Source organism: Podarcis liolepis (genome assembly GCF_965112155.1).
Source record: "Podarcis liolepis genome assembly, chromosome: Z".
NCBI lineage: Eukaryota > Metazoa > Chordata > Lepidosauria > Squamata > Lacertidae > Podarcis > Podarcis liolepis.
Window position 1 is genome coordinate 8,765,464 of NC_139570.1, and position 20,516 is coordinate 8,785,979.

Sequence of the window (20,516 nt, forward strand, 5' to 3'; positions counted from 1 at the left end):
TTTCTAAAAATAGTTTGCTTTTAATTAACGGTTCTTCTAATGTGATGCCCTTAAAACTTATTTATGAGAGGAGGGAGGGAGGGAGGGAGGGAGGGAGGAAAAGTTTATGTAGCACAGGAAGGAGAGAAAGGCAAGACAACAAGAACCCTAAACTTCCCAAAACATGGGTGCTATCCTGAACTGATCTAACTGTCCTGAGTTGACCTGGCCCCACCAAGTTGTTGTTTTTGAAAATCTTCCCAGTATATCATTTTCCTGTGATTTCAGTGTAATTGTTTGCGCAATAGGGCTGAAAGCTTTTATTTGGAAGATTAATCAAATATGGTGGCAGTTGATTAGGTAACTAATTTTGATCCACAAGAGAAAATAAAACTTGTAGCACCACTGATTACAAAGGAACTTCTTTGTTTGCAGCTGTATATTGGATCTGGTGTGCTCCTGCATTGGGGAATGCCAAGGGGAAGATGAAGAATCGCTTCTCTAAGAAAGCGTGGTGTTTTGTTGTTAATACAGTTGTAAATTACAATTGTACCTATAATGAGGTTTTGGTTGATAGGTTTAACTTTACATGATTAACTGTATAATCTGCTAAAAGGCAGGTGATTGTTTAATTGGTCAAACAGCCCTCTTATTTTGCATTATGCATCATCTTGTTTGACTTAGCCTCTGAATGAGAAGGCAAATGAGTTCCTTTCTAAATGATGAGAGGGGGGAGGGGAATAGGTTCATTAACCTTTGATGCAGATAGCAATGTCGTCTTGATCATGTGCGGTGAGCTATTCTTAGCTGTTATACTTGCATGCCCTTTTTTTTTTGTCTTAGCAGAAGGGAATGCTGTAGTTCCCACTAGCGGTGAAAATAAGGAACTTTCCTTGTTGTTGTTTAATGTAATTTTGCAGGGTGCTGATTGCCAATTGTCATTTCCTCTATTGTTGTGTTTGTTGCAGCGTACAAAAACAATACGTTTTCCCCCTCAGAAGCTAATTACATTTTCTGTATCAAACTTCACTCCAAAGCTTTGCAACTCTTCGCACAACCTTGCAGAGAAATGAATCCAATTGCCTTTATTGCAGTGGAGCATGTACAGAGCACCTTTATATAATTAAAGCCATAATTAGCGCTTAGCTTGAATGCTTACTTTCCCCTACTTATACAGGGAGGGTGGGGGGACATTATTCTTGTGTTCTGAATGAAATTGAGTCAGAAATGAGGTGGGAGTTCTGCCAGCAAGAACAGCCCTCCACAATGGGCTTATTTAATGCAGTTGCCCTCAGCAAAAGGCTCTGTTGATCATCCCAGTGATAAACCTGTTTGCTTCAGCGCATACACAGCCAGACAGATTGGGAGGAAATAGGCATGAGAGCTTTGAGTGCCTTTCAAGTGTAGGGCAAGCAAATTGAATCCTTGCTACTTCAGATCTTCCCCTGCAGGCAGCCTACATTTGTTCAAAACTGAGCTACAGACTATCATCTGATTTGGAAAGGGGAGGTGGGCTTGCAGCCTCTGTACGTTTTTCTCCTAGAGAGTAATCCTTGTTTATTGCATCAGTGCTGGCTTTAGGATTCAGACCAGGCACCTTCAGGGCGCCCTAGTAACCTGTAAGAGGTCAGATGTGCTGACCAAGAACTCTCCAAAACTGCCTCCAACTTCCGGAGTGCTCCATAAGTGAGAATGGTAGCACTTGTGGGACCGTGGTGCACTTTCGCTGCAAATTTCTAGCCTTTTTGCTCTCTGGAGCTGGCCCTGATTTTTTCTGTGCAGGTCAGAGGGGAGAGGGTGTGAAACGGGAAACCAGATAGTTAAGGGAGCAAAATGTTCACCAGTATCATGTTCACTGATGCTATCAAAGTGCAGTGTGAGGTAGAGGTTTGCATCTTCTAGGAAACTGTATCGCAAGTGATTGTATTCTAGCAATTGTGGACTTTGTATAGGCAACAAGTACGGCAAACATGCACCATAAAAGTAAGTGATCTCCTTTGGGGGCCTTTTCTTTTCTTCATGGATGTTATTACCAAAGTGGTGTTTCTTTCTTTGCCTGATGCAGCCAGCCCCGCCCACCCACCCACATCTCTCTTCCCCCCCACCCCCCAAAATCCCTTTTCTGCTTTGCTCTCCAACAACACAATCCAAGGTTTCCGTGCTGACTTCCTGTTTTCTTCATTCTAGCATGATCCTAACTGTCAGATGTCAAAAGGCAGCTACGCATTTCTTGGTTCCTTATCTTCTGATAACACGGACACTCAAACAAAGGATGCAGGTTTCCACTTGGCAAACAAAGGAAATGTGGCCCAGTTTTGAGCATGCTAGCTGTATAATGTACATATCCTTCTTTGCCAGTAATAACAAAATGTCATCAATAATGTAAAATAGTACTGGAGGCTGAAGCAGATTACGAGGCAGATGGCGATGAAGGAGCAGACAGTATAATTTCCTACCTCGTTGGGCTATTCTGTGTGTTTTGATTCTTCTTTTCCAAGTATCCCCTATGAGATTTTGGTTTAGGTCTCTGCCCTCCTCATCACTGATGGTGAATGGTTTCTAGAGAACCACTCTCACCCCTCACCACTGCCTTCCCCCCACCCAAATACAGCTAGTTCCAGGATATGTAAGACCTTGAGTCGAACAACTTCAGTGGCTCCCCTTTTAATCTGGAGGAATCAGGGTGTGCAAACCGAGAACTCTCTCATTCTGCCTCCCAACTTTTATGGATGCCCCTGCAATCCAGAATGATGGTGTTGTTGGGACAGTGGGCCCCTTTGCTGTTCTTGGGCTGTTCTGCAGATGCCCAAGACTGCCATCTAAGGGATCCAGCCTTGTGTTAATTCTTAATGAGGGCCCCAGGTGGTGCAAATCAGGCCAGTGCTGTTGCTTTCTGTGAAAGGCTTAAGAAACAGAGCAGCACAAACTCTTCAGCTCACCCACTATGGACTGTATTGTCAGTGTTCGAAACTCCCATTATTCTAGGTGCATTTTGTGACAGGAAATTTCATTAGCCCAAACAGTTTCTTAGCTCTGGGCACAGTACTGCCCCTAAGATTTGAGAGTAAAACTGCAGAGTGGAAGGAAAGGAGGACCTTTTTCTGCCTCCCCTCTTCCAGCTACACTCTGAAGACTGGCGAAGAGACCCTCTTAAGAATATTAGGGGGGTGGGCAGGGGAAGGAATAGACCATGTGAAAAATGAACATAATATTTCAGCTGCAGATCATTCATTTTCAGCTTTGTATTCTTGTTCTAAAACAGTGCACCTAGACATTCCGTTGTTGTTCCCGTAACCTAGGTGTAAGGTGCCATTTAGCTCCTAGCTTTCATATCTCAGTTTCTAACACCATGTATGATCCAGAGGTGCTTCCTCCTTCCTCTTAGATGAGGGATTTGTAGGAGAACACTGAAGAGCCCTGGCCAAAGTGATGCAAGGTTCTTGCAATAGTAAATTACTTTTCCCTGTGTTTCCCTGCCATTCAAACAAGCTGTAAAGTTAGCTAACTCTGGCATCCTGCCTGACGTTGCTTTGAGTACCTCAAAACGTTCTGCACTCCAGACTAACAGAATGTAGTCAGATATATAGCTCATCTTTGGGTTTCAGATTACAGGAGATGGCATTTTATTAAGCTCTTAATGAGCTGTGAAATAAAGTCTTATTTTTGCTTGGCACCTAAAAATGTGCCACGAAGGCATTCCACAAATGGGGAGCCACCAAAGAAAAGTTATCCTGTTCTCCTCTCTGGACCTCTTGTGGAAGACGTACACAAAGAAGGGCCTCAGAGGAAGATTACAGGGTCTGGGCTGGTTCATATGGGGAGAGGAGGTCCTTGAGGTATTGCGGTCCTGAGCTGTTTACGTCCCTGTATGTTAAAACCAGCACTTTAATTGGTGCTGAAGAGCACTCCCCAAGCATAACCCTCTGGAAACGACTGTCCCAGTACGACTGGAACCACCAGAAACCAGTGCTACCCACCCTTAACTCAGATAGCTGCTCCAGAAAGATACCATGGTTGAAGGTTTTAAAAGCATCTTTAAAGGCATTCCCACAAAGATAGCATTACAACAGTACAGCCTGAAAATGGCCAGTGGATAATTGAGTATAAACATGGGATCAAATAAATGCATGCTTTAAAAATATCTCCTCCTACAGGCTGTTCCTATCTGGGCCAAAATACCAATTCCTGGTTCCAGTAATTCAACACAGATCAGACACATTATATCCTACCTTAAGGTTGACTTATATGCTTTGGATACCTGTGGTTATTACCTCATCTAGCCCTCCCTTTTCGAAGGCTTTATTTCACAGCTCATTAAGAGCAGGACTTGGGCTGATTTACACTATGTGGCATTTTAAATGTGTTTGTGGGAGGGCCATTATTGGGGGTTTTAAAAATGTATTTTGTGTTCTCCCTTTTTATTTTTATGTTGTAAACCACCCTGTGATCTTCAGATGAAGGGTAGTATACAAATTTAGATGATGGTGATGCTGATAATAATAATAATAATAATAATAATAATAATAATAATAATAATAATACTTAAAATTTAATTGGATGAAAATTTATCTGCCAGGAAACTGATAGGATTAATGTGGCCAGCATCTGTTACACTGATTTTGTGGTGAACTGGTTTGGTCCAGACTATTTGAAGACTTACCGTATTTTTTGCTCTATAAGACTCACTTTTTCCCTCCTAAAAAGTAAAGGGAAATGTGTGTGCATCTTATGGAGCGAATGCAGGCTGCACAGCTATCCCTCTTGCTGTTCTGGCTTCTGAGATTCAGAATATTTTTTTCTTGTTTTCCTCCTCCAAAAACTAGGTGCGTCTTGTGGTCTGGTATAGAGCAAAAAATATGGTTCGTGTTCTCATAGCAATTTCCTTGGCATTTGCATTTATCTTGGAGGCCCTCTTGTTGATGAAAGTCAAATTGGTATATCCTAGGGACAGGGCCTTCTTAACTGTGGCTCCACAATTGTGGAATTTGCATTCCTCGGAGATCCTCACTTCCACTGGTCTTCAGATGTGGAGTGAAAACTCTTTTATCCCACCGGGCCTTTTTTATGGACTAGGTTTAGGCTAGTTCTTGTATTTTTCTGTGGTGGTGTGTAGTTTTAGGGTGCATTTTAACTGTTCTTATTATGTGCATGCAGCCTTGGTGGGATGTAAATAAAATAAAATTTAATTGGCCCAACCCATTCAGCTTTCCACAATGGCCCTCTTGTCCTTCTTTACAGAAATTCACAATCACCTGGTATGGACAAACATGAATATATTGGGGACAGTTGTTTCTTTTTCTCTGTCTTATAGAGAGTGAGAGAGAGAGAATGCTTCTGGTAATTTGGATGCTATTTGGCCTTACAAACATTAGAAAGATTCCTGGTTTACGGTAATTGCCCAAAAGGGGGTGAAGCCAGACTTCAAGTGGCTTTTCCTCAGTTTGCAAAAGCTCATGTGCCTGGATGCAGAGGATTGGGCGAGTGATTGTTGACAAGCCAGTATGGCACATTGTCCTTATTTTGCTTAGATGCACAACAGTTCTTACTTGCCCCGTAGAGAGGAACTGGAACTTGGTTGCACAATTCAGATACCTCATTATTTCGGAAGCTTAAATATGGGTTGGGGTGACTTCTGAATAGACAAATCATATTTATGATGGGTGGTTCTTCCTCTAGAGGTTCCTGTACCTAGAGATGGGAGAACTTTGGCTCTCTCACTTCCCCCACCTCCCGCAAAAGCCCCCAAGAGCCGCGCTCCCTTTAAAGAGCTGCGCGGAGTGTGTGGCTCTCGAGGGCTTTTCCCCGAGGAGGGAGCAGGGCAGCCCGTCAGTGACTGCAAGCGCCGCACACATGCTCCATGCGGCTCATGAAAGAGAGCGCTGAGCAGAGCCTGGGATGTATACAGGCTCTGCTCAGCACTCTCTTTAAATAATATTTTTTTTCTTGAACCCCCCCCCCAAAGTAGGTGTGCCTTATGGAGCGAAAAATACGGTAATCTCTAAACCATGGTTGATTGGAAGCTCAGACCATGGTTTTGGTTTTAAACTATGGTTGGTGCACAGCTGGGCTTTGGTGTGATTTTGGAACTGAGAGCCACTCCATCGGTCTTATCTGGAAAGTTTGGACAGGTGGTCTAAATGCCCTTTTAGTATTTGTCCTGGTTAAAAGAGTAACAATATTTCCCCCTTTTTTAAAGAGATCTCAAATCATTGCTAGACTTCAGGAGCCACTAGAGATCCCACCTGCAGTCCCAGCCTCAGCCTTGGTGAATGGCTGTAACATAAGGAACCATCTACTGAAGCAGCAGATAATGAGACGGCAGCAGCAGCAGCAGCTACAGGTTGGTCTCTTAGTTTCTCTGGGAAGCCAGATGACTGCTGATAGGGCTGTTATTTCAAGTGACGAGACTTCTTTAGATTACCACGGCAGAGTGATGGAACTTAAATTGCAATGCTGTTATCCCTAGGGTTAGTTCAGCAGTTGTGGTACTTGATTGAAGTCTTGCAATAGGAGCCATCTTTCCTCACACTTGATCACCAGCCCTCCTTTCTTCGGCAAGCAGTACTGGTGTTTGAAGTCTAACTGGCTCCCAATAACTTATCACCCCCAAGATGGCTCACAAAGAACAACTGCACCAATGCAAATACAAATAATGCAAATGATAAAAAAAAATCAAAACAAAATCTTAAATTCCCAAAGGTATTTTAAAAAAATCAAGATACATTTCTGTTCCTACCGAAAGGGCAAAGCGTACTCCCCACCAAAAAACAAAGAAAATTAAAAGACAGCAAGAGTAAATACTTAAGCAGTCTTCTAGGGGTCCCAGACGATTTGGAGCAAGGCAGGTAGGAAAGCTTGATGGTTTGAAAAGCCTCTCCCTCTTGGACAGAACAGAGGAGGAGAAGGAGGCAGCAGTGATCAAATGCATGGATGTGTTCAATCAGGACACGGGGAGGCACAAGTTAAGTTCATAAGAGGCTGTATGTAATCTTTGTGGGTTTGTGGAGGGGGCTGTCATATTAAAATATCTAGTGAGGTTAGAAAAGAAGAGACAGACTTCTTCCTTTTTCTTTTCACTTGTTACAAAAGCTATTTTTATTAAAGCTTGAAAAGAGAAACAAAGAAAAAGCGATATGCAAAAGTTAGAATCAAATACCAAACGTTTTAAACATAAAAACTTAGAAGAAAAGAAAAGAAAAGAAAAAGATTTCTGACTCTCCATCTATCGGCTTTATAGACTTAACTTGCTCCATAACAGTATCTAACTCTTCTGATTTCCATAAACCAACCTTATGTCAGTCTTCAAACCCAGATATCACAAGCTCATTCTCCTTTTTGCGCAAAAAGCCCATAAGGGGTTTCCAATCGTTAATAAATGTCAACAACGATTTTTCTCTAATTAAACTTGTCAACTTTGCTATCTCAGCAAAATCCATTAGTTTCAATAACCATTCTTCCATAGTAGGTCCTTCCAGCTTTGTGTGTATAAGAATCTTGCCGCTGTGTTCATGTATTGCAATAATCTTGCATACTCTTTTTCTTGTTGTATAGTGGTACCTCTGGTTGCAAACGGGATCCGTTCCGGAGGCCTGTTCGCAACATGAAAAGAGTGCAACCCGCAGCGGCGCTTCTGCACACGCGCGGGTTGCGATTCGCCGCTTCTGCGCATGCGCGTGATGTCATTTTGTACTTCTGCGCATGCACGAGCGGCGAAACTTAGAAGTAACCCTTTCCAGTACTTCCCGGTCGCCGTGGGACGTAACCTGAAAGAACGTAACATGAAGCGGACGTTACATGAGGTATGACTGTATATCCATTAGTCCCAGCAGGAAGAGTTCTGGTTTGAGTTGAACATTAAGCTTCAGAATCTTCTGTATCAATGTGTCTATTTGTATCCAATAGTTTTTAGCTTTTTTGCACAATAAAATGTCCCCTCGTGTTTTTGACACTTCCAGCAAACAGTTGGAACATTTTTATACATTCTAAATAACTTCTCAGGACTTAGATACCAATGGTACATCTTTACATGAAAATTCTCTTTTAAATCATAACACAGTGTGTATTTTAACCCTTTTGTCCTCATATGTTCCCACTCTTCCATCTGTATATTATAACCAAAATAGATTGTTCCTAGATGGTTATTGAAGACAGCTGGTGGTCTCAGTACTCAGTGGTCTCAGAGGGAAGGCAATGAAACAACTTATTGGGGATCTGTCTAATAATATTCAGGGCAAAATTACGTGCAATTCTTGTGTGTCTGTTTATCAAGCACAAACTTGTGCTAAAGGTGACCAGTTTATTTGACCAGAAAAGACCAGTTCTGATTTGAAGTTATTCCAAGTAAGCACACTTCCATTTATTAATTTATATCATTTGTGTTATTATAAACTACCACCTGCCCACTTGAAATCCATGGAAATTACAAACCACTGCCCACATTTCTTTCTTCCAGGGCCTATTTTTACAGCTCCCCATCCCAATTCATAGCTAGAAACTGACTTATGTTCACAAATGTTCAGTTCTTGGATGAGATTACAGTGTGGAGGAAAAACACACATATAGTTAATTGAGGTGGTTTCCCCTCTCTAACTTCCCTAGTCCTGGAGAGACCTTAAGATCCCGCCTTGTCTACATTCTTAAACAGGTTGCTCAGCAAAGGGACAAAGCCCCTTCCTTTCATTAATAAAGGGATTCAGGGCCAATGCAACACATTTCACTGCCACCCCCACCTCCCCATTCACCAGTTGCAGCCTTCTGGTTCTCCCATCACCTCTTCATGCTGCGTGATTCTGGGCCATCTTGCCCAATGTCTTGTTCTCAGCAACAAATGGTTCTTTCCTTGGAGCAAGGCTTTGGAGAGGGCCGATGTTGCCATCATTTTGGCAGTAGCAGGTGCTGTTAAAATCCTTCACACTAAATTTCTGCAACGCCTTGTTCTAAAGAAGGGCCTTTCCTGGGACCGAGACATAGGCAAGCAGACTGGGCAGCCCTCAAGAAGTGACACTTTGCTGCAGTGTCGAAGTGGCAGCAGGGCTCCTAGACTCCAAGGTACAGGCAGCTGGGTCTTGGGGCTGGACAATGGCTGGCAGTGGTCAGCTGGCTGGCTGGCCAGCAAAATAGCATTGAGGGGCAGTCAGCAGCAGAGGACTTGAGGGGGGCTGCTGGTCTAGCATCTATCCCAAACTGCCACCTAAAACAAAGTGATCAGCTTGCCTAATGGGTGGGCTGGAGCTCTAAACCAGCTCTTCAACTTGGATGCAGGAACTGAAATGCAAACCTTTTGTTCCAGGGCTATCAAAGACATCGTATTAAAGTATATAGACCTGTCTCTGCTCTTTCAACCAGTCGTCTACAGCTGGTAAACATCAGTTGCATGTCCATAGAGTAACTGCATTGGGTTATCTTTTGAACTGCAAACTTTCTGGATGGGTTTCTCTCTCTTTTTCCTTCCCATACCACCTTGCTGGATATGGGGAGAAAATCAATAGCCGGTCTTTCTGTTACCTGTTCCAAAATCACTCTGCCAAAATGTGTTTGCCTGGCTAGATTAGGACATGTGTTAGAAAGCTTTAAAAGTTCATTTGCTTTTATTTCTGTTTAAATGCATGTGTTAAATTGTATCTTGTCTCGGGGTTACACATTGCCTTTTGATGGTGTTGCCCAAAAAGGCAGCCTATAAATACTTTAACTAATATCCTAATCCCTATTAATTCTAATAAAAGCCAAACTTCTATGCCTGGTTCAAATGTAAATCCACAAGAATTTTTTACTGATGAACCACAGTTCAAACAAACCACAATTCCTTGAGTTCATGCATTACTGGGAATTGTTGTTACTTAGTCACACTATTCTAATTGCAAAGGTTCATTTTTGTAGCAGTCAATAGTGGTATGTGAACATGATCTCTGTATAATGTGTTGCCTCCCACCAACATTGGGGTTCCCAATAATTCAATTTAAAATACAAAGCATCATGGTGCTTTCTAACAGCCCTTAAGGAATAGAAAACTGATACGCGATTCATCCTTTTCTGAAAGAGAGAAACAGAGAGAGAAAGAGTGAGAGGACAGAGGTGGGGGGGGGGAATGGGGAAAAAATACCCTTCTATTGCAGCCCTTTCCCATTTCACCTGGATCTCAACCCAATGAGATTGTTTAAGAGAATGACAGGGTGCAACAGAAGGGGAGAAACACTCATTTATTGATTGTATATGTTTAAAATGTTGAAACTTAATAAAATATAATTGCAACAACAACAACAACAAAAGAGTGGAACTTGTATTTGATGTGAACATTTTTTCCCCTTTCGCCTAGGAAAAGCAGAGACACAGCATGATGGGAGTATCATCTGAGCAGAGGGGTCATTTTGTGGGGCAGCTGATGAATCAGTTTACTGGTAAGGAGTTGGAGAGCATATTCTCGAAAGCTTGACCCTTTTTGTGTGTGCTGTTTTAATTCAGGGATTTCAAGGAAACTCTTAATATCCTGCTTGCATAAATATCCTGCTTGCAGATCTCGCGTGCCTTCCATTTCTGATTTGCATAAGCCAGCCTGACCCTTAATAAAAAGAAGGGTCCTTTGGAATACAAGGGGTTACATGCCTAAGGTGCTGTCAAGTTCTAGTTGTGATAGCCTCCGAACTGTAGGTTCTGCAACGTGGACTTCAGCAGAGCAAAGCTAATTTCATATAACACAATTCCTGCATTTGCAAACTAGAGCTGAACTGTGGAATTCGGAAAAGTTAAGATATTTGAAATGCAGGCTTCACAATTTTAAATTACTGGTTCTAAATTGGATGGATAGATTTTACACGCCACTGGTGAAATGTGAATATAGCAACTCTATAAATAAACAAATAAATCATTGAGACGCAGCAGAGGAAATTGAGCTGCAGCAGATTAGTTTGATTTTTAAAACATGTTTGAAGAATGTTCAGGTTACCCTTCCACCTTGTTGGGAGCTGAGGGTTCTAGTTTGGCCCCAGCTAATCCCTGACAGACTGGTTCTCCATGTGCAGGGAATTTTTTTACATGGAGGAGCATTCAAACATAAGATTTTAGGTTTACCTGCAAACTGAAGTGCTGAAGCCTAGCAAGAGTTGCACTCTGTAATCTTGCTGATCATTTAATTTGTCTCCAGGGCAAATGGTGTTTGAACCATTAATCCAGAACAGCTTTACTCTATTTAGCAGAGAGAGAAACTAGCTTTGCAACAGTTAAAAGTGGCACTGGGATGTGTGTGTTATATTTGTATGATATTTTGTGTTTAAAGAATTGAAATGATGCGTGCAGAATCCACTCTCATGCCCAGACTCTTCCTAACTTAATGCCTTGCTTGTTCCTCTATGCAGCCGTTTCCCAGCCCATGTCAGCAGATTGCACCCAGTCCATGCCGACTCCTTCTCCAAATCACCGCCTAATGTCATCTCCCCAGGGAATGTTGCAGAGTACCTTGGGCTCTGGGATCACTCAGATGGCCCCTGTGAACCAGAATACTGGGGCAGTGGTGATGATTGCACACAACCCCAGCAAGCAGCCAGGAATGTACCCACCTAATGCCGATTTCAGCCTCCCAATGCGGCAAAGCCAAAATCCCCTGGGTATGAGTTCCGGAATGCAAACGGTTCACGGCCACCCTACCCTTCGGCCTGGCATGGTGCTGGCCAGCTTTGCCTCTGGTTCCCTATCAAGCCACACTTCACAGCAGCAGCAGCAGCAGCAGCAGCAGCAGCAGCAGCAGCAGCAGCAGCACTTGAGGCAGCAGACGATGCCAAGAATGGCTAACGTCTACTCCACCTCTCCTCAGATGTGGTCACAAAGGATGCCAAATCAAAGCCAGATGGATGCCAGTATGCAGCAGTTCTCTGGCAATGCCATCTTCTCGAAGCAGAATGCAAGGCCAAATCTCTCTGGTCCGTCGTTTACCCAGTCTGTGGCACCACCCAATCAGATTGCTCCTGGGGTCCATGCCAGACAGATGCAAAAAGCCAGTATGGGACAATCAGGCCAGAACTTGGGCCCTCTGAATAACCAGAACCTGAGACCCAATCTGACAAGAGTACCTTTGCAAGCAGCGATGAATGTCATGAAGCCAATGCCGCAAGGCATAACCAGTTTTAGCCAGCTCAGTGCTGCACACCCAGTCGGCCTACCAACTTATCCTGGCTCTGCCGGCCAGTCGTCAGGATCGTTCAGCAGAATGAGCCCTGCCTCTGAGATGCAATCCCAGTACGACTTCATGGTCCAGCAAAACGATGCCCTTCTGCCTGATAACTGCAGCGATGTTGACTTTATCGATAATCTCATGAAGAATAGCGGTGGCAGCGGAAGCAGCGACGAAGAGTGGCTGAATAATTTGACAATGATAGATGACATTTTGGGGCAACAAAGCTCTGGACACGTGTGAGTCTTGAGGGATGATGCTGATGGGTATGTAAATAATCTGTGCAGGACTAAAAAAAGAAAAAAAAGCATTTACAATAATAATAATAATAATAGAAATCCTCCCCTTCTTAATTAACTTGCCCAACTAACTCTTCACCTTTCTCCCAGATTTTTCAAATAGCGCTGTATATATAGTTGAATATTTTTTGTAAATTATGTTTTCCTAAACATTAAATATGGAAGTATTTATACTTCTTTGCTGGACTCTTTGTAAATATCCTATAGACTATTCTCTCCCTTTTCTCTTTCTCTTTCTCTTTCTTTTTTTCTATTTCTCTCTCTCTCTCTCTCTCTCTCTCTTTCTTTCTCTTCCTCTTCCTCTTTCATTTCTATTTCTCTCTCTCTCTCTCTCTCTCTCTCTCTCTCTCCCTCCCTCCCTCCCTCCCTCCTTTCTTATTTTTTGGTATATTAGAGGAGTTGAGTTACATCTTGTTCTAAATATGCAAATGTTAGTTTCAGTAATACTGTGTATTACAGCATCAAATATTTTATGTCCAGAAAAACAGAGTCAACGGGAAGCAAGGACTGCCACATTCCTTGCCTTCCCAAGCCCATGTAAATTTAAGATGACAGATCAACTGAATTAAAAATCAGTTTTGATCTGGCCAACAATAATTCAATCCCTACCAGGCCCAGGAATTCATCCAAGTAAATTGCTTAATAAAGGAGCTCATTGTGGCAAGCTCTTTTGCTGGACTGAAGGTGCCAACAACCTGTACACTGTTCTTTTGCTCTTTCTATGGCCGTGGTTGACCCAGGTCTGTTCCACACAATCAGTGTTTGTGCTGAATGAGTACAGCACCAAACCATGAGTTGCCCATACAGACGAGCCACAGGCTGAGCATCAGAATCACCTCAAGATATAATATTTGCCGCTTGCATCAGCTACAAGTCACCAGGTGATGAGTAAGCAAGCAGTGATGTAAGCGCATGTGTGAACTGGTCCACAGGGTAAGAAGGTGGTTGATCTGAAAGACTGTGACAAATACCAAGTGCTTTTGTAGAAAATTATCTGTGTCAGAAGCGCATGCAAGCCTGAAAGCATGAATGTCGCCTTTCAGCAATTAGAAACACTTTCTGGCTTGCGCACCTCAGCAGTGTATAGTTGCAGTTTGCAGTGTATAGTTTGCAGTTTGCAGGCTATCTGTTCCTAGTTCTAAACAACTTTCGTATCTTCTTCTCTGTTTTTGATGAGACTGTCCTTCCTGCCCCCCCCTTTCCATTTCTCACCTCCCAGATAAAATGTCTATAAACGCTAATAGCTTAACTTTTGATGTTTTTCCTGTTAAATGTATATTTAAGAGTCTGTTTATAAAAGAATTCCGTTCTACTGTAAGCTTTCTTCAACAATGTTCATACTTTGTGTAATCCGATTTTAATGGCCGCATCAGCATCCATTTGTATGACAATGTCCACTTCAAGCACACCAAAATGTTCTTTTTTCCTTCATACCATAATAAACTGCCAGGGAAAAATTGCAGTCACTGCATGTTTTCATTTATTCTTTTTGCTTTTGTTTTTGTAGAAAACAGCATTTTAAGTAAGAATAGTAATGCTTGCAACTGGAATGAATACTAGGCAACTTGCAGGCATTTACTATTTTTGGAAAGGGGCAAGGTCACAAGGCTTGCAACTCTTTTGGGGAAACTGAATCCCTGTTGCTAGAAAAAGGTTTTGAGACCTGCAGGACAGAGAGACTGTAGTAGTTCTGCCTTAACATTTTTGGAAGCCCTGGTACACGAAGCAGGGAATTGGTGCCTGATCTGCAGGGTTTCCCGTTGTGGCCCTGCAACATCTACCACTGTAGTGACACCATTGGTTTCTGCCACAATAGCACAGTGCTGGCAGGAACCCACCAGTTTATGGGGAAGGGCCATATCCCAGTGGCAGAGCACATGTTCTGCATCTAGAAGGCTCCAAAAGAATCAGGCAGCAGATGATGAGGCAGATATTTCTCTCTCTGGGATCTGCTGTCTGTCAGGGGAGACCAGGATTTCCCAAACCTTGTTGGCCTCCTTGATGAGCTTATAAACCTGCCATCAACCTCAACCCCAAGGTTTTAGGGACGTCAAGAATGTAATCCAATATATAATAAATATTTATTAATCACCAGTTGCCATTACAAGCAACTGTAAAATCTAAAAACAACAACAACCCTGTATTATTAAATATAGAGATTTCTTATTACTAAGCGAAATGCATGCGCTTTATTTCTAAAGCTCATATTTCCTAACCAAATTTTTGGCACTAAAGCTCACAAACTTCTCACCTCTCCCCCCCCCCCCCAGATCTTCATTCACCACCTCTCCCATTGATTGTAGGCAGCCTACATTAATTGTAGGCATAAGAACCATCTCCTAGGCCCCCTCCAAAATATTTGAGGGGGCCGCCCAGCAGAAGTTGATGGGCATTGCCATTCAAATGGAATGTGTGTGTGCTGTGTATAAGATCGATTATGCAGAGTGGGGATTATGTCCATCCGCCCCCGAATATTTTATTCAAGTTGCCACCCCTATGTCAGCATGGCCTCCCGCAAAAGAAAGCTCTCTTCTCAGTTATACTGGTATTTACTCAGTGTGAAATGCGGCCACAGGAAAGGGGAGCCCCCTAAGCATATACCTAGAGGTACGTCACTGCTCTACTCCTGGGCCCACAGAGGCACTTGTAGGAAAATGGGGCATTTTAATTTATTTTCATTATTTGTTTATTATATTTCCACTCCAATGTCCCTCAAGGTGTTTTCCCGCTTCCTCATGTTATCCTCACAACGGCCCCATGAGGCAGGTAAGGTACTTGCTGTAATCTTACACATTGTCAGTACTCAGGGCCGGCCCAAGACTTCATGGCTCCTGAAGCAGGCCACAAAATGGCATCATGGAAGAAGGGGTCAATGGTTGAAGTGGGAATCAATGGCCATTGACTCATGGTGGGCGGGTGCAGACACCCCATAGGGCAACCCCTGCCATTTCCTCCCTAAGGGTAGGCAGAGAGCAGCAGCACCTCCTATTCACCAAGAAGCCGCTGAAGAGGCAGCATGGGGGGCACTGCCGAGAGGCAGCAGCTCCAACCTTTATAGAGTGTATGGCAGCCATGCCTTCCTTGGAAGCTGGGTCTGCTGCCCCCACAGATCCTGCCACCTGAGGCAGTTGCCTCACTTTTCCTCATGGGTGGGCCGGCCCTGTCAGTACGTCATCGTGGTGTGCTTGCCATAATCTTGGCTTCTGTTCCATGAGAGGAGGGAGGATGAGCTTGTGAGTGGGGATTCTCTTGAGATAGCATGGCAAGGGCCTCAGAGGAAGGTGTTGCTGCTTTGGCTCAGGTCTCCTCACATGCTGTGGGTGCTTTCTGCTCCACACTCCAGCACTACCACTCTCCCCATGCTTTTCCCTTCCCCACTTTCTGCCCCTGCCCCCTTTTATACAGGGATTCTTGATGTGTGTGGGTCTGGCCACCCAGCACCTCCCACTAATGCAGGGATGCGGGAAGCTGGCCATGCTGACTTGGGGGTGGGGGGGTGGAGTCCAATAACATCTGGAGGGCTACAATCCCCCTTCCCAGTAATAAATGCAAACAAGAAGCCACAAGGATCGTTTAGTTGCCTCCTACACCACCTTGCATATCCTCCGACATTCCTCAGATGGCATTTCTCATTCCCCACCTCCAACTGACGCTCCTTGAACCCCAGTTTTTCAGTGTGTCCCCCTCAGAGCATTTCCTATCAGAAGAAGGGAGACTGCTACCAACGGGACCAAGCATGCACGGCCACAACTGTTCTGAAAAAACAACCCTTAATCCCTATTTTATTTTATCATTCAGTAGATTTACAAAAAAGAAAAACACACACCAATAAATAAATTTTAGAAAGGGGCGATATTAGACACAAATGCACAAAGCATAAAAAATAAATAAAAATAAATACTTTTTGCACTATGCTCCCCCTTTCCCCCCATCCAACATGGCCCTGCCGTCTACCTGTCCCTCCAAGCTGGCACATCACCGTGGGGCTGGGCCTTGGTGGTGGCAGCCTTGCCTGCTCTCCTGCAGCCGCTACTAGCTGCCCAAGGGAGGATGCTGGCAGCAGCCGTCATAGAGCAGCCGTGCAGCAGCCATTGCTGCCACTGCTCAGGACAAATGCCGGCTCATCCTCAAGCTCAGTACTGGTGGCATGGTGGGGGAAATAGGGACATTCCGGGATGAAATCAGAAGTTGGGGTGGCTTTCGTAATTCTGGGACTGTACCTGGAAAATTGGGACACTTGGAGGGTATGGTGTTGCACCCATTGCATCTGGGCCCATGCACTTGGAGTTAGGAGCAGATTGATTGCATGCATGCATGATTGTCTTCCATTACTGCCTTGGTGACTCTGCCTGAACCTGCACCTCTGCACCAACTGAGTGGAAGGCATGGGGACTGACATCTGCAGAAACAAGGGACCAGCTAGAAGCACCAGACAAAAGCTAAACGTCCGATCGCTCGAAGTTGCACTGGCTTCTGAAAAGCTTCAGCTGGTCTACACACACACACACACACACACACACACACACACACACACACTATCCACAATATTTTATGGCTAGAAATGTGCTTCTTTTCCAAACTGAAAGCTGGTTCTTGGGGCGCAGGGTTTCTGAAGAGCTACCTGGCTCCATGCTAATATGTGCAGGCATCCCTGCTCATTTGCTAGATGAGCTTTTTAATTCCTTCCATTGCTCTGAGTGCAAATGGTGGTTGGTAATGAGGAAGTCCTCAGAAGATTACTGTAAGTACTCTGATCTGCCAAACCCCAAAGAGAGGTCACTTTGGAATAATAAAACACATTAAAATACAAATGAAAAGAAATCATGTAATTCCACCCTCCCCCCATCGAGAATTATTCCCTAAAGAGCTGCGGGGAATAAAGGATGGATGTAAGTACAGTAAAAAAACGGATAATTCTCAGAGGCAACTGCCCAGAGCTTTGCTAATTGACTGGAGAATCCTATTCCACTAGCCTAGGGGAATACACCAGGTTTCTGGAAAATATTCATTGGTCACAGGGATTAAAGAAGTTTAGAGCTGAGTATTTGGTGTTCTCCTTCAGTGCAGGACTCTTCTTTTAACTGTAACACTTTAGTGAGCATTTTTAATTGTTTTACTCTATTGTTTGTAAGTTTTTTTCCCCCATTGAAGAAACACAACACACATTCATAAAATAAAAAATTATGTCGCCTATGCGGCAATGCAGAAAACAGGGGCTGTAGCTCAGTGGTTTTGCAGTGCAGAAAAACCTCAGTTAAATCCCTGGACTCTCTAGGTAATTGTACACCAGGCGCTGTGCAGACCACAGGCTTGCCTGATTTACTTTAGGTGGCATCCAACTAAGGCCTACTCACAGGAGACCCATTAATTTAATCATAGCCATTAACTACAATGAGTCTACTCTTGAGCTGGACTTAGGTGCAACCCATTGGTGTCATCCCCACTCACCAGAACTGCATGCAAGATTCCCAACCAGAGCCCAGAGCCATCTGCAAAAGGCATTCATTAAAATTAATACAGTGTTCGTTTCAGACTAGGGATTTGTTAGCAGCACTAGAACTGAACCAAGTTCACAGTCCATTCACACAGAAATCCACACCTGGTCAGTTTTCTTCATTTCAGCCACCTAATTTAGGTGTGGAAAGTTGGTAGTGTTAAAGGCAGTTGGGAGTCAGAATCCGCTTGCCAATGATCTACTGCAAATTACTCAGAAAGCTATCTTCTGGCCACCTCTCTTGAATTACATGGACTGGTGTTCTGGCTCAATAAGACAGCACCCTATGACCTCGGCAAGACAGAAGTACTGTTTCTGGGGGACGGGGGGCAGGCAGGTGTGGGGGACTCCCTGTTCCTGAAGTACCAGATGCACAGACAATGGGGTCATTTTGGACTCACAGCTATTCATGGCAGTGCAGGTTAATTCTGTGTCTACCAGCTCCATCTGGTAGGCTGGCTGAGACCCCCTACCTGTGTCATGTTTCACCGGAATGGTACATACTCCAGTTATCTCCCTCTTGGATTACTACTACTAATAAATAAATAAATAAACAAATTTTATTTATACCCCGCCCTCCCCAGCCAAGGCTGGGCTCAGGGCAGCTAACAACCAATAATAAAAACAAGTTGATTGAATACAACTTAAAAAACAAGATTAAAATACAACATTAAAACATTAAAATGCAGCCTCATCATAGGAGGAGGAAGGAAAAAAGAAAGAGGGGGAAGGAATCAAATTGACTCCAAGCCAAAGGCCAGGCGGGACAACTCTGTCTTACAGGCCCTGCAGAAAGAAATCAGATCCTGCAGGGCCCTGGTCTCATGAGGCAGAGCGTTCCACCAGACCGGAGCCAGAGTTGAAAAGGCCCTGGCTCTGGTTTAAGCCAATCTAACTTCCTTAGGGCCCGGTACCACAAGGGTGTTGCTATTTATGGACCTTGAGGCTCTCCGTGGGGCATACCGGGAGAGGCGGTCCCGTAGGTACGAGGGTCCTAGGCCGTGAAGGGCTTTAAAGGTCAAAAGCAGCACCTTAAATCTGACCCTGTACTCTACCGGGAGCCAGTGCAGCTTGAAAAGCACTGGGTGAATATGCTCCCATGGCAGAGACCCCGTGAGGAGCCTCGCTGCAGCATTCTTCACCCGCTGGAGTTTCTGGGACAGATTCAAGGGCAGCCCCGCGTAGAGCGAATTACAGTAGTCAAGCATGGAGGTGACCGTCGCATGGATCACTGTGGCCAGATTGGGGTGGGAAAGGTAAGGGACCAACTGCTTGATGCGGCGAAGGTGGAAAAATGTCACCTTGGCTGTTGCTGTAACCTGCGCCTCCGTGGAAAAGGAGGCGTCAAGGATTACACCCAAACTCTTAACGGAAGGCAATGGCACTAATTGGGCCCCCGCAAGACAAGGGAGTTGATCCCTCATCCCCATACCATCCTGACCCACCCATAGGACCTCTGTCTTCGAAGGATTTAGTTTCATTCAGCTCCCACAAAACCATCCAGCCACAGCTTCCAAGCATCTGGTCAGTGTGATCATCTGCAATGCGCTTTACGTGGGGCTACCTTTGAAGGTGACTTGGAAATGTGGCAGCTAGGCTAGTGACTGGGAGTGGCTGCCAGAACCATATAACACCTGTCCTAAAAGATCTATATTGGCTCCCAGTACATTTCCGAGCACAATTCAAAGTGTAGGTGCTGACCTTTAAAGCTGCAAACAGCCTCAGGTCTGTATACCTGAAGGAGCATCTCCACCCCCATTGTTCATCCCGAACACTGAGGTCCAGCGCCAAGGGCCTTCTGGTGGTTCCCTTGCTGCGAGAAGTGAGCTAACCAGGAACCAGGCAGAGGGCCTTCTCGGCAGTGGCACACGCCCTGTGGAACGCCCTCCTGTCAGATGTCAAACAAATAAACAACAACACAACTTTCGGAAGACATCTGAAGGCAGCCTTGTATCAGGAAGTTTTTAATGTCTGAGGCCTCGCTGTGTTTTTATGTTTTGTTGGAAGCTGCCCAGAGTGACGGAGGAAACAAAATTATTATTACCACTACTACAAGTAATAAATTGTTGTAGTAGTATGTTCCTTAATGCAAAAATTAAAATTAAAAAATACAGTGGACATTTACCAGAAAAAAATGATAAATGCTGAACACAACTCATTGGGCTTTCCAATGCAGCTGTACTGTGAATACATAGAGGAAGAGGAAGAGGAAGAGGAAGAGGAAGAGGAAAAGGAGAGAATTACTAGATGGTGGCTATGCCTTAGGTGGCTATGCAGAGTCACTGGCCTTGTTTGCATGCCCTCCTGAGCCATGATTTTGCTCCGTGTGAATGTGCAGGCTCCTGGAGCAGAGTTTTGCTTCTTCCTGGCAGTTCTACTGCTGAGCTTAGCTAAACCATGGCTTTGCTTGGCTGAGTTTGTTGTTCAAACCTTGTGGTTTAGTCAGACAAACCACAAGCTGTAACCTACAGGGCAAACCATGGTTACAGCTCAGGGTTTGGGGAGACTTAAACCATGAACCCAGATTCGGATGCCATACTAAACTAAGCAAAGCCATGGCTTTGGGCAGCAGCAAAATGGTTGG

At 44.2% G+C, this 20,516-nt stretch overlaps 1 protein-coding gene across 25 annotated transcripts in view; it reads left to right on the forward strand.

Moving 5' to 3' along the window:
• MAMLD1 (mastermind like domain containing 1) overlaps nucleotides 1-20,516 on the forward strand; it is a 127,678-nt gene that overhangs the window by 104,620 nt on the left and 2,542 nt on the right. For 10 of the 25 annotated variants that reach the window (XM_083486276.1, XM_083486294.1, XM_083486300.1 and 7 more), the window contains 4 exons: nucleotides 6,176-6,319; nucleotides 9,269-9,337; nucleotides 10,292-10,373; nucleotides 11,328-13,900. In XM_083486276.1, coding sequence (XP_083342402.1) covers nucleotides 6,176-6,319; nucleotides 9,269-9,337; nucleotides 10,292-10,373; nucleotides 11,328-12,382 — 1,350 coding nt within the window. In that variant the 3' untranslated portion in view covers nucleotides 12,383-13,900. Of the gene's footprint in view, nucleotides 1-6,175; nucleotides 6,320-9,268; nucleotides 9,338-10,291; nucleotides 10,374-11,327; nucleotides 13,901-20,516 lie in introns of those variants that run through there. The other 15 variants (XM_083486288.1, XM_083486298.1, XM_083486278.1 and 12 more) reach the window with 4 other exon arrangements.